Source organism: Chelonia mydas, chromosome 2 (genome assembly GCF_015237465.2).
Source record: "Chelonia mydas isolate rCheMyd1 chromosome 2, rCheMyd1.pri.v2, whole genome shotgun sequence".
Taxonomy (NCBI): domain Eukaryota; kingdom Metazoa; phylum Chordata; order Testudines; family Cheloniidae; genus Chelonia; species Chelonia mydas.
Genome location: NC_057850.1, coordinates 172,833,189 through 172,847,941, shown reverse-complemented (window position 1 = coordinate 172,847,941; position 14,753 = coordinate 172,833,189). Strand labels below are relative to the sequence as shown.

The following is a 14,753-nucleotide window of genomic DNA, read 5'->3' as shown; positions in this document are numbered from 1 at the left end:
TGATCCAAAGCTCATTGAAGTGACTGGGAGTTCTTCGACTGACTTCACTGGGCTCTGGATGAAACTTGAAAAGGCCTGTCCTGTAAGGTGACGAGCACCTGCATCTCCCATTACAGGCAACAGGAACTCACAAGGCCAGGGCCTTATGGCTTTAAATCCCACCCACAGTAAAATGAAAATCCCATTCCTAATAGTAGAATGTGGGAAAAGATTCTTCTGAGTGTACTTTTGTTGTTGTTGTTGCTTACAGAAAAGCTCCTTGCAATAATGGTGAAGTAATTTGAATCCAAACCTGCTAGATGTTTAAACAGCAATTTGTTGGTTTCCTGTCTTGATGATGAAGCAGCTGAAAGGTGACACATCCTGTTTTGTTAAAAGGATATTTGTGTTCTGGGGAGGTTGGAAGGGGGGGAAAATTTGCTGTATAAACTTTTTATTCTCAAGACGTCTTGTAGCTTCACAAAATAAGGTGTTAATGGTTCAATATGAATTCAGTTAAAATTTTTGGGTCATTTTCTCCCGTCACCATTTGCTCCATGTTACAGGAAGGAGCACATTCTGAAAAAGGTAGACTTGAGAAATCTCAGCTTCTAATGCCCAGGTCCATGTTCCAGAGCTTGCTACAGCCCTTCGAAAATTCTTTTTTGAGGAACACAGTGGGATAACTTTGCATGAGGACTGGGTCATAACTTTTTAAAATATATATTATATAATTACCGTTCATAGAATCATAGAATATCAGGGTTGGAAGGGACCTCAGGAGGTCATCTAGTCCAACCCCCTGCTCAAAGCAGGACCAATCCCCAACTAAAACCGTTATAGTGTTGAAGAGACCAGGAGGAAAACAGTTACCCGACTCAAGTATGCAATCTTATTATGACTTGATTGAAATCTCCAATGGAAAGGTGCTCTATCCTGCCAGATAGTAAGCTATTTCTAAAAGGTAGTGGGTGCTCTCATCATCATCTGTAGGCACTAATGAGAGACCTCAGCACTTCCAGGGTTACGTAGTGCTTTACAGGATAAGCTCTGTCTGAGGAAGGTGTTCAGTTTATTTTTAATAGTTCTGACTTAGGTACAGAATTCAAAGTGCTTTAATCAATGTTTAATGCAAGAAAAAATAAATGCCAAACATCTTCTTTGCTAATGCAGAGGATGGCATGCACAATACACTTACAAAACTTGCATATGATTCAAAACTGGGTTGAGTTGTAGACACCAGTGAGGAGTCATAAAATATGGAAAACTTAAAATATCAATAAAACTTACTGACATTGATCTCAATCAGGCATGGAATCCTCTCCCAAAGGAGATGATGGAAGCCCCATTTTGGAGACCTTTGAAATTAGACTCGACAAAACACTAGAAAATACTTTGTAGGGAATAGTTCTGCATTGGCAGGAAGATGGACTGGATGCTGTAATAGGCCTTTTCCATTTCAAACCGCTATGATTTTATGAATTTTAACCACATAGTAATGAATTCTTTGGAAATAAATATGTAAGTACCACACTTGTGTAAATGTCCCATGTTCATGATTTGTTGTGGACCAAATGGTTTCCTTAACATACATGCCAAGAACTTGAGTGGATATTAATCTATACTGGACATTCTGAATGGTGTCTGTAAGTGACAGGCACATGTATGGTTTCAGAGTAGCAGCCGTGTTAGTCTGTATTCGCAAAAAGAAAAGGAGTACTTGTGGCACCTTAGAAACTAACCAATTTATTTGAGCATAAGCTTTCGTGAGCCACAGCTCACTTCATTGGATGCATTCAGTGGAAAATACAGTGAGGAGATTTATATACACACAGAACATGAAAAAATGGGTGTTATCATACACATTGGAAGGAGAGTGATCACTTAAGATGAGCTATTACCAGCAGGAGAGCGGGGGGGGGGGGGGGGGGGGGGGGGGAGAGAGGAAGAAAACCTTTTGTAGTGGTAATCAAGGTGGGCCATTTCCAGCAGTTAACAAGAACGTCTGAGGAACAGTGGGGGAGAGGGGGGTGGGAAGTAAACATGGGGAATGATTATCACTACCAAAGGCTTTCTCCCCTCCCTCCCCCCCCCCCCCCCCCCCGCTCTCCTGCTGGTAATAGCTCATCTTAAGTGATCACTCTCTTTACAGTGTGTATGGTAACACCCATTTTTTCATGTTCTGAGTGTATATAAATCTCCTCACTGTATTTTCCACTGCATGTATCCGATGAAGTGAGCTGTAGCTCACGAAAGCTTATGCTCAGATAAATTGGTTAGTCTCTAAGGTGCCACAGGCACATGTATTACTCTCTAAATTATATGTGAGTGAGTACCATATATAATCCATTGATATTAACAGGAGCCCCACACATCGAATAACACTACAATAACCAGTTTCATTTGCTCATTTGTAATGATGATAAAAAGTTCTCAGTCAAAAGTGATTGATGGTGAAATGAGCTATCAGAGGACATAAGTGTGAGCCAAAACCTATCCATTCTCAGGAGCGGCTGGAATTCCTGGAACCTAGGATAAGGTATTCCATTTCCACTCTGCTGTAATGGACATGGCTAGAGGGAGGTACTGCATTACACTGATCCCTAACTCCCACAACTCCCATTCCTAGCAGGGCACAACTAAATGCGCTAAGGTGTAGGGGGAGCAAAACTAGCCACTAGCTGATCCCAGCACTATGGGGGCACAGAGATGGCATCCAGCCACCTTTGTCACCAAGCTCAGTCTTGCATCGAGTGCAGTGCAGATAAATATGAGGATCGGGCCCTTTTCCATGGGACGAAGCCCCCCACGATTTCCTGTGCCCTTCTCACATTTACAATGAAGAGCTTGTAAGCTATAAATTTTGCTGCTGTTTTTGTCTTAACTCCTCGAGCATGGCACACATGTGCATTCAGAGGAGCCAAGTTAGTTATTTTATGTTTGGCCACTGAAACTGAGTAGAAAACTCCTGTATTCTGTGTACACTACAGCTCCAGCCGTGGAGATGTGCTGAAAATTCCCAGTGGAGTTGCAAACTGCTGTTTGTTCCAACCAAGAAAATGTCTTTCCCTCATCTTCCCTATTCACTTTATCCTGCCCCCCCCCCAAGTCTCTCCCCAGTTATTTATTGTCCCCACCCCATTTTCCCCCATTCTCCCACTCCCCAGTGTCTCTGGTCGCCCATTACTTTGTGAAGTCAAATGGGTAGTGACTGCTCAATCACTTGTTCTGCCTTTAGAGATGGAGCCAGTACTGGCAGGCAGTCACTGGATGTCAGCTTTACCTAGTGGGTGGCGCAAACTCCCACTTCCCTGGCCCAGGCAAATCCCTACACAACTTGGGCTGGCCGAACGGGAGTTCACGCTGGCTGTGGTTTGTGGGACTGAGGCTCTGCCTGTTGTGTAGGCTGGTGTGCCTGGGCCAGGGGCAGGGCTCAGCCTGCTCTGCTGCAGCAGTAACATGAGAGTTGAGTCCCACACACAGAGCTGTGGTGGTTTTTATGCAGGGTTGCAGGAAGCTTGTGGCACTGTGTAAAATCCCATGTGGCACAGTAATAGCGGCCGCTGTCTGTCTCTTCCAGCTTGTGCACCAACAAGTTAGAGATGTTTTTTGTCCCATAGGCTGAAAATTTCTCCTTGGGGAAGCCTGCCTCTCGCTTTAACTCTGACCCAGAGAGAGTGAGGTACAGCAGGCTGTGTGGGGCCTCTCCAGCTGGGGTCGGTACCAGTGGATGTAGGTAGAGTCCGATCCACCAAACACCTTGCAAGTGAATTTGGCAGAGCTGCCTTGAAGTGGCTGCTTTGTGACCGAGATCTGCTCCTGCTCCAGGTGAATGGCCCACAGAACAGCTGGAAGGCAAAAAGAGAGAAAGCAGCCATGAGGAGACAGCACCTAGACATTTCCCTCTTCCAAGAGCAGTAATATGTACATGGCCTTGCCACCTGTAAGTTCTTGAGGAAGGTACATGGGATTGATTATCCATTGCCTTGCACCTTGTATAGCCATTTATGTCTCTATAATTGTGAGGGGGAAATGGGTAAAGCCTCTATCTCTAGTGTGAATGAACAATCAATTTCTGTTTACACGTGGGCAAAGATGGTGTGAATAATTACACAAGGTACAGGGCAGTGAAGAATCAGACCCTGTATCTGTGAGCATCCAGGATTAATCTGTCATCCAGGATTATGATTTCCCCATTTCAGTACACCAGTTTTATTTCAGTGCAATGCCATTGGCTTTATTGGGATTGCACAAGCATCGAGTTGTTGCATTGGACTCGAGATTCAGGCCCATGTTGGGTTTTTTTGTTTTGAATAAATACAGAATAAAATCACTAACTACAGCTAATGTGTCCAGTAAACTTACCAGGGAAGAAGCAAGCAAAGAGGGCTTCCAGACATCCCACCATGTCTCCTTAACTTGTTGCACCTTTTCAGGAAGGAGAGTTATCAATGTTAATGGTGCTCAATTTGGTCAAAACAAAAATACTGTTACCGAGTCCTGACTGAAGAAAGCAAGAAATGAGAATATTGCTGCTGTTCTTACTGTACTGGCTGGTTTCCTGTTGGGTTGGGGGTGGAGGAAAGAGAGGGAGAGTGTGTGTGTGAGAGAGAGCGAGCGAGCCACTAACCATTTTAGGTTCTTAGGTCCAGATCCTAATGCAGTGATTAGGATGATTTCAATGGAAGTTAGGAGACTAAATACCGCTGAGAATTTCAGCCTTAGTGCATTCTCCTTCCAGGAAGGGGAAGATCCATATAGCGAATTGTAGTGCACTTTCCCACTATTAATGCTCTGTGGTTAAGGCACTGAACTAGGATACAGGAGGTCTGAACTCAATTCACAGCAACGCCACAAATGCCATGCATGACCACACGCAAGTTACCAAGAGCCTGATTTTCAGAGGTGCAGAGTACCCACTTGTTCTGTCGAGTTCTGCTGGAGGGAGAAGTGCTCAGCTCTTGTTGAAAATCTGGCCCATAGTTCTCTTTTTACAGCTGGAGGACAGGAGATTATTGATTCTTTTTATGTCTTGTCTATTTAGATGGTAACCTCGTTGAGGCAGGGACCATCCCTCACTGTGGTCTACAGCATCTAGCACAGTGGGACCCCTCTCTTTCAGTTGGGGCCTGTAGGCCCTAAATCATGAAAATAAAAATTTTATTATTATAGTGGAAATCAAAGACCCTAATCTGTCCTTGGAGTTCCAAGAATTAAACCCAGGAATCCTGAGTTTCAGTATTTCTCTTCTTTCAGCAAATACCTGTAACGTGTATATCATCCCCCTTTAGTGCCTGATCCACATAGAGGATAACAGCCTAGTAGTGATACCAGTTACTCTGTTAGTAGAAGTGACAGAGGTCTATGAAAGGAACCTCTATTTTTGTTTCTGTTTTTTAAATTAGGACACTGTATAAAAAAAGACTACTTTAATAGACTATTAAGGTTGCAAAATCAAGCACTCAGAAGTTAGCAAATGCCAGACTTCATGTTGCCCAGGCAACCTTAATTTGGTCCCCTTATGTATATGTGTTACGATATAGTCTTTAATTACATGATCACACACTTTTTCTTCCGCAGGACTCCTGTTTCATTTTGTGCACAGGGTGGCTGGTGCTCTGGGGTTGAATCAGGGTTGTGTACTGGAGGAGGCTGTTGTATGTAGGACCCTGGACTCATTTGCTGCAGAATTTGGAAGGTGTCTGATGGGTGAGGGAGGGGGTTGCAGGAAAGGGAAGGCTGGTCTCATGATAAAGGCAGTTGGGTGTCAACAGGGATAATTGGATTCTATCCCTGCCTGTGCCTTAGAGTTCCTGTGTGATGCTGGGCAAGTCACTTAAAGCAAAATATTCACAGCTGGACACACATTATGTGCGTCTCCTTTTCTGGGTGGCCTCATGGGACCTTATTTGCAGAAGCTCTGAGCGCTCATGACTGGAACTGAAGTTGGTCGGAGCAGTGCTTTGAACATATCAAGTGCTATGAAAATGTGAAGTACAGTGGAAAATCGGGCAGTAGATGTCTCAGGTTGAGCACCCAAAATTAGTGGACACTTTTGACAATTTTGGCCATAATCCTTCTGTGCCTCAGTTCCCCACAGTAAAATGGGGTTAATAACACCATTTAATCTCACAGGGCTGTTGTGAAAAGAAATTCATTAATGTTTAAGTACCCAGATACTACAGTGACCGTACCATAGAAATGCCCATGTTTGGATGGTCTGCATTAAATAAGGCTTCAGGCCACATAATGGATGTAGAGGATAAAGAGAAATTCTGAATAACTACTGATTCACTGAATGAGGTAGGGATCCTATCCAAAAATAGCAAGTGATCATGTAAGTAATGACTCTATCATAATACCAGGAAGAGGCAAGCATATATTTCATATCACCCACATGCAACCTAGTTTTACTTTCACGTCCTTCCTGTTTTGGGGTGAATATTGTCAAGCCTGGGGGCAGGTCTACACTACCGCTTAAGTCAAACACACCCCGAGCGACGTAAGTTAGAAAAAGCCACCCCCCTGAGCGACGCAAGTTACAGCAACCAAAATGCTGTCCACACCAGCGCTAGGTCAGCAGGAGATGCTCTACCTCCAACATCGCTTTCGCCTCTTGCAGAGGTGGAGTAATTATGCCAAGAGGAGAGCTCTCTCCCTTCGGCACAGAGCGTCTTCACCAGACGCACTCTAGCGGCGCAGGTGCATCAGAGCATCTGCATTTACGTAGTGCCTCTAGTGTAGACTAGGCCTCAGATCTTAGCCTCAGTCTAGGGCTTTTATAAACAAATATGCCGTTCTACCAGCCAACACTCATTTGCACAAACAGTTATACGTATGCAATGTTTTGCTGCTATAGGTGACTGTCTGCTCTCCAGAGATGGTTGACTATCCAGGTGCTTAAAGTTAAGCATGTGTGTAAGTGTCTGAAAAATCCCCTCCAAAATTTCTTTTGGCTCAACCCAAAATAAAACCTATTTTGATTATTCTCCCCAAAATGAAAAACTGAAATATTTTCATTTCAGATTGAATGAAACATTTTGTTCTCACCAAAACATTTTTTTGTTTGTTTTGTGTTTCATTATGTTTTATTTTGGGGAGGGTTGTACCATTTAGGTGTTTTTTTTTTAAAAAAAGTCTGACTTAATTTCAATACAAAATGTTTCAAAATGAAAAGTCAAATGTTTCATTTTGAAAATGTTGAAATTTCAACTTTAAAAAAAATCTTTTTTTTTCAGCGAAACTATTGGTAAATTCAACCCAAATTTGCAAATAATTTTGGTCAAACTGAAATTGCATTTTTGAGGGGGAATAAACTATTTGTGAAAACAACTTTGGCCAGCTCTGAATGGTGTCGTGGTGATTTGTTACAAAATGTATTTCAAAACTGCAGTCCGATGCTGCTGTTCTTCCTGTCATATTGCAGAAACCAGTCAGGAGTTTCTGCAGCTGGTTCCAAGTTGAGAGGAAGGATAAGAGATGTGTCTGGTTTCATACACTTGGCTCAGAATGCACAGTGAGTTTTTGTATTGGTTGTCTATGGCTTTCTAGTACTGTGTGATCCCAGATGGCACAATAATAGGTAGCAGCATCGTCTCGGGTTAGTTGGTGTACTGTGAACTTAGAGGTGGACGCAAAAACATAATTATCAGCTTTAAACTTTTTTCTGTCAAAGCCTGAATCCATAGTAACTGATTCTGATCGAATATACAGAATCCTCTTTGGAGCTTCCCCAGGGGTCTGTCGATACCAGTGTATATAAGCACTGTTAAAATTAAAACTTTTGCCAGAAATTTTACACCGCATATATGCACTTTCAGTTACCGCTCTGGTGACAGACAATGGAGTTTGTATCAGAGTTATTTGTGAATATCCACCTAAAAAGAAAAAGGAGAAATGATATTATAAACCTGAAGCCGAAGGAATTTGGAACGTGTCTGGAAGCTGAAGGAATGTGTACATGTGGGAAAGAACAGAATGGAAAAATGACTTACAAGACCATGTCGAAGTCGCAATAAGAACCTGCAGCAGTAACATTCTCACTGGTTGGGTTGAACTTGAAACAGAGGACTCTGAAGTGACCCCTCAATTGGAGAGACAGGGAGAGAGGTGCACATGGGGAGAGGAAATGGGTTGTTTAAGCCCAATGATAGCTCTTCTGGCTGCAGATGTGTGGGGGTAAGTTTTCAGAAGAGTCAAACTATGTATGTAGTCAGGTGGTCAGAAGCTAAAATCCCAGGAGGGGGAGGGGGCTGAAGTCTCATCTGTTTCCATAAACCAACTGGAGGGGTAAAAATGTTTGCAAATCAAGGATTGTGTTCTCCAGGTAATGCAGCTACATATACTAAAACAGAAGTGAACGCAAGTACAGTAAAACTTATGTAGTTGTTGGAAATCAGATGGGATTCGATGCAATCTGTCAGGTGTTTTATTTTTGGTTTGTTTTACAGGCACAGGAAGCAGGGACATGCACAGGAATTTAAATTTGACCACTTTTGGATGGGCACATTAGAGCAGTGTCTGGGGTCTTGGGGCTGGAGCAGGGGCCGGGTCAGGGGCCAGGGCTGGGGCTGGAGCAGTGCATGGCCAGGGCTGGGGCAGTGAACAGTGATCAGCCGCCAGGGCTGGAGAAGTGGCCAGGGCTGGGGCTGGAGCTAGAGCAGAAATGCGTATTTTTTTTTTAGATGAATACTGAGGGGCGGCTGTGCCCCTGCTTGCCCCCACTTGTGCATGCCCCTGAGCACAGGCATATTAGGAGAGCATGTGAAATGGTTATGAGCATGCTTCATTGGTGCTAGTGGTGCCTGAATCTGTGCTCAGTTGCTCACGTGGGCCAGCATCGATGTCCATGCTGGCTGGGCCGGAGCACGCTCCCTCCATTACAAATCTGAGTCTGCGTCTTCTCTCAGGCGTACACATAGTCACTGGGGTGCAAACCGGCCATTGTCAGTTCAGTTGTGTGCTATTGCTGCCCTCTACTGAGATATGAGACGTGGTCGTGTACATTAATAACGGACCTTATCCTGTCTTCCAAAAAAGGCCATTTGTACACTTAACTGCTGGTATGTAATTTTGCTTCAAATGTGTAGGTAAAATGTTGCCACAAGGTTTCATTTTAAAGATATAATATAAGCACATCCCTATGAGATATTAAATAGCATATGTGATGGTGTGTATACTGCACATTGGCAAAGAAAGAGTTAACCTGAGCCCCTGCCAGACAGCAATTACTGCATCCAGTTGCATCTGGAGGGTGGGCCAGGCCTAACTTAGAATTTATGCTGGGTCTGGGTCTGGGTGGGTGAATTAAGGATGAATGCTAGCTGGGAGGAGTAGGCTGTCTGTAGCTGCTTGCTACAGGGTTCTTGTATTGAAACCCAGAGTAGAGGCCAGGCCTGCCTGATTGCCCATGTTGCCCTACTGGCTGTCAAGGAAGGTGGCATAAAAGCCCCCTGAGATAAGCGGTATAAGGGTTATTGAGCCCCCAAGTTGGGCTGAAGATCTGTCATAAGGTCATTGGACTGTTGTTTTGTGTGACGCTCTGTAACTCTGGAAGGGGTAGGACTGAATGTGACCTGGTGGAGGGCTGAGGCACAAGGAGTAGACCACAGCAGGGCTGAAGTGGCTGTTGGCAGGGGGAACCAGAGGAGACGACTTTGCCAGCCACATGGGGGTATTTTGATGGTGAGTTACCCTTTGACAGCATATTTAATTATTATTAATGTTAAGACATAGGTATACGTCGCACTTTGGAGAATGTATAAATTATTGTAATACAGTGGCCGAGATCATCTGAAGATTCACTGTTCTCTTTTCAGCCTTTGTAGCTGAAAAACCAATATGAACTTCTTTCCCTACCCCACAAAGAGGTGTTGGGAAGGGGGTTCTGGAGACTGATTATAGAACTGATATGGGTTTGTAGTGGAGGGGACTGTGGGGATGGGTTTGGAGCTGGTAAGGGAACATATTATTCCTGGGTAGGGTGGCTAATATATAACAAATTCTTTTAATCTCTCATTATTCTCCTAACCAACTCAAACCCACCCTCAAATCCTTACACACTCTCTTATAAAACTCCAAATGCACAATAGCTTTCCTCCAAGAAACTCCTTTATCTGTTAATGAGTTACAAATAAGCTGTGCAGGGACTGGGTAGCAGTTTCTCTATTTAAACAGCCTGTTTTGGAAAGTGTCATCTCTGGATCCACTTGACCTTTAATTCTGCTTGATTGCACTTGCACAAATTATTGACTGATGCTACTGGGCCACCAGACTGTGGTATGAGAGTAGGATTTTCCTTCTCTGTATTCCTCCAAATGTTCTTAAAAGCCTTGATAGATACTGTGATACCCTGATTAGTGTATATGTGCAAAGAACAAGGATGGTACCCCAAATGCTCAGCTATGTGGCATAAACCCAGTCCTGCTCACAGCTAAAGAAAACTCTTCCTCAGCCCAAGTGGAGGGGGCTGTGTTTTGGGATAGAAGGATCTGAAATGTATCCCTGCTGCCGCCAGGGAGTGCCAAGGCCACAGTGAGTAGCATCGCGACAATTTCAGTGGTCATGGATTTTGTACTTTTCATTAAATGATGGAATGGAACTTCCACTCGGCTCTGCCATTTCCAAATGTCAGTTAGCCTCATCTGTCTACACTAGACTTTTTTTCCCTAAAATTTCTCTCAGTTTCTACCCCTGGGTCAGTTCCACTGCTGGAAGCAAGTATGGGAACGCTGCTGTAGAAAGGTGCCTGTGGCTGCCTGCAGATTTATGTCTTTCAGGGTGTGTTGTCACTCTAGATTTACCGTGGCTCTTACCCTGGTTTTAGCCAAAACCCCTCTCTCCTCCTCACACAAAACCCTTATGCCCAGCCCTTTATGTCTTTTGAACCTGGGCTTGCTTGCCTGGCTGGGAGTGTAGATTTATAGCCTGGATTTTGCTCTAAGGTAAGACCAAAGCTGCCCACTTTTCAGTGGGGATGCAGCTGAATGCCAGGTTGTGGAGCTCAGGTTTGATAGTCCTCTAATGCCATCCCAGAATTCCCCGGGGCTGTATTTTCTGGCCTTCTATCTACAGTACTAACTTCCTATTCACCTCTACTGGCTTTTATACCAAGTCAGCATTTAACCCCTCATTTCATCCAGCCTGCTCCACCTCTGCTCTGCTCAGCTCAGTCGAACAGCTTGAGAAGATGCTGTCCCAGCATGTCCTAGCTGGTCAAAGCATCGTTGCTCTCTGGTGTGAGCACGGCAAAGAACATGATTTTGGGAGGTGCATCTGAAACCAGCATCTGTGCGAGAGCATCTCGAAGAGGCTGGCAGAGGAGGGGATCCAGCAGATGGCTCTCCAGTGTGGGGAGTGAATCAAAAACCTTCAGGGTGCCTATCACAAGGCAAAGGATGTAAGCAGAAGTCCGGCAGTGGCCTAATCTACCTGCCCTTACTCCGAGGAGATTAACTGGGTGTTCACCACCACCCTGAGTATGGATCCCTCCCTTCTTTCATGACAGGCTTTTTGAGCTGGGACAGTGTGAGTTCTAGACTGGTGCAGAGGGGATGAGGACAGCACCACAGGGTTCTCTGGTGGCAGAGGAGCAGGAACAGAGCCAGGACTTGGACTCGACCCTGGAACAGACTCTGTGGCTAGCGGGGCTGGGGAATGTCCTAAGTCCATGCTCTGAGGATCTGTTTGGGCCTAGGGAATGCGCTGGAGAGGAAGCACCAGTGGAGCCAGAGCTGCAGCTCGGAAGTGGCCACTGCTGCCACCTTTGTTGTTACTATGGGGGGAAATTGCAGCATAAGTGGGATAGAGTTTTGGGTTACAAGCAATAAAACTATTGTTATGGAGGATATTTATATGGTATAGGGTGGCCTTAGAGTCAGTTGCAGGTGGAAGCCATGCCAGTTCCCTGCTCCCCCTTCCTCCAACCTTCCCACCCTCCCCATCATGTGTGATCCAAGCGGGGGTGGAGGGGATTTAAATGTGCAACTTTTGATTTATTCTAGCAACTGTTGCATTGATGGTGGGAGGAAATCTGATCTGGGACTACAGGTTTAGCAAGCTTAAGTACGTATTTCCACATATTCTTCTTTCTATAGCTGTCACACTGTAGTACAGTTATTCCAACACTAGTATTACAGCGCTATGGCAGGAAGACTGCATTATAATAAATCCCAGTGGCTGTACCATGTGAAAACTCTCCTGGTGACAATGGCATCTTGGTGTTGAGCATGCATGGCATAATGTCTGTTGGGTTGGGGTGGGGGTGGAGGCAGTTCCATTGTCAGCAAGTTTCTGCACCCTAGATCAGAATCATGGTGATGTCTGGCTGAATTTTTTCCCACTCCTGGTTAGTGATTTTTCTCCTCTATAAAAAATTCTTAAGCATCAAGACCATCAGGGATATTCCTGGGCAGGGCAAACTTCCAGCAGTCATCTCTGGGGGTGCTGGAACAATTTGTATATAGTCAGGGTGCTGAGAGCCATTGAACCAAAGTGTAAAGCATAAACCACTTCAAGCCAGATGGTGCAGCAGCATCCCTAGTTCCAGCTTTCTCTTCCAATCAGGGATCTTCTGCAGACCAACATCGTCCAAAGGTTGTCCCTGCCTGTAATAGTTTTAAAACCAATATTGCTAACAGCCCCCTGGTCTGAGTGTCCCAACCCCTGTATCGAGCCCCAGAAATGGTAGCAAGCATGTCGAACATTCAAGGAGGGACTTGATAGGAATGGCTTTCTAAAGATGATTAACCAGAAATGAAGGAGGAATTGGATATCTGACTTATACTATAAGTATCTCCAGGATGTGGTCAATGAGATGCTATGCTGTACCTATAAAAGTTAGCTTTTATTACACCCTTTCAAATTTATGCCTGCCATACTTAAAAACATCAGTTGTATGTGATGGTCTTGTATCTAGCTCAGAGGAAATGAGTATCTACTTGTGCTTTCAGGTGATTAAGATTAAGAAGGCAACTATGTATGTGGGTTGGGTTTTTTTTTTCATTTGTACACTTTTGAAAGTCTGTGACTCAGAATACAGAGTGAGGTTATTGCACAGCCTGTCTATGGCTTTCTAACACTGTGTGATCCCAGTAGGCACAGTAATAGGTAGCCATGTCATTGTAGGTTAGTTTGTCTACTGTTAGGGTACAGGTGGATTTTGCAGTTGTCTTGTCAACGCTAAACTTGTTGTTGTCAAAATTTGATTTATCAGCTTGTGACTTAAAGTAGAGTATCCACTCCGGAGCTTCTCCAGGTCTCTGTCGATACCAGTGTATATAAGCATCACCAAAACTGATGCCAGAAACTTTACAGTCAATGCTTACTGTTTTCATTGTTTTCCTTGTGATGGATAACTGAACTTGTGTCAATTGTACTTGTGCAGCTCCATCTACAAAGAAAGGAAGAAAAAATATCAGAAGCATGAATTTGGAGGCTCTCTGGTTGTCGCTCAGTAATCTGCATATTTGTAGATTTTTCTAGAGTGAAAACCAACTTACATGACCAAATTGAAGTCACAATAAGAACCTGCACCAGTAACATTCTCACTGACTTCAATTGAGCCTGCATGTAAGAAACAGAAGGCTGTAAGTTAGGATCTCGGATGGAGGGCCGAGTGCCTTTGGGGAGAGGAAATGACTCAGTTAAGTAGCAGCCGAGAACAGTTCTGTGGGTTGTAGGTGTGTCATTTCCATGTGAGGTTAATTTGACTGACAGTCATTAAGACAAAAGTGAGCCATCATGAGTTTCAGCAATAAGTCTAGTATGAAGCAGATGCTCCAGAGAACATAGGACCATATCCATTGTTTCTTAAGAGGATGGACAATGGAGGGTTCATGTTGATTGGTGCAGTAGACCCCACCTTTCTTATTTAAGCCTTTATTCAGGAAAGCATCTGCATTAAGCCCATGTTTAATCTTAAGTGCTTTGCTGCCATCCCATTGAAGAGAAATCACTGCCTGTTTCTATGTTAAAGATTATTCTTTTCCTAGAATGAAAGCCTTCAGCAGTATTCCCTGTGTGGTACAGGGGACTGTGCCTGTAAGGTCTGAGATTCCCAGACAGAGTCTGGATGGGGCATTAATGCGTTTGGTGCTATGAATAGCCAGTTGGAATCTGGCGCAGAGAAAAGCAGATCTTCTGCAAACCCTTTAACACTGAGTGATCACTGAACACTACACTTACCTCCACCCTCCCTATCAGGGGTATTATAGGAGCTGTGGTCATGGTACTTGGTTTTTCTGACCTTGAATCAGGTACATTATGTGTGTGGTAGCCTTAACTACTTCATAATAAAGATTTTTATTAATCATGTTGCTTTTTTTTTAAACCTTTTAAAATAAGCTAGTGGGGAGTTTCTACAGCTGATGGCAAAATCAGGGACGTAGCTGTAGTTTCATTCATTTGATCGGATATAGCTCAGTATTCAGAGTGAGGTTTTTGTACAGGCTGTCTATGGCTTTCTAACACTGTGCGATCCCAGTGGACACAATAATAGGTAGCTCCATCGTTAGGAGCTATTTCATTTACTAGTAGGGTAGAGATGGGCTGGTCAGGCTTCTTTTCACAATTAAACTTGTTGTCATCGGAGGCTTTGTCAAAGAGAGGTTGTTCAGATGAGATGTACAGAATCCGCTCTGGAGCTTCACCAGGTCTGTGTCGATACCAGTGTATAACAGCACTCCCGAAGTTCTGAATGCCAGAGCCTCACAGACTATACGTGCAGTTTTAGTTTTTGCCCTGGTAACGGACAACTGAGCTTGTCTCGGACGTAT

General features: G+C 44.2%; 1 long non-coding RNA gene and 1 gene segment (V, D, J or C); one reads left to right on the top strand and one right to left on the bottom strand.

Annotated features, from left to right (window-relative positions):
* Positions 1–14,753, top strand: part of LOC122464647 — a 49,870-nt gene extending 35,117 nt beyond the window's left edge. Inside the window, exon 3 of the long non-coding RNA XR_006288865.1 lies at positions 14,595–14,753. This is a non-coding gene — a long non-coding RNA (uncharacterized LOC122464647). The remainder of the gene's footprint in view (positions 1–14,594) is intronic.
* LOC119565469 lies at positions 12,596–13,956 on the bottom strand. The segment is given in 2 exon segments: positions 12,596–13,369; positions 13,479–13,956. Coding segments are annotated over 2 exon segments (414 nt in total).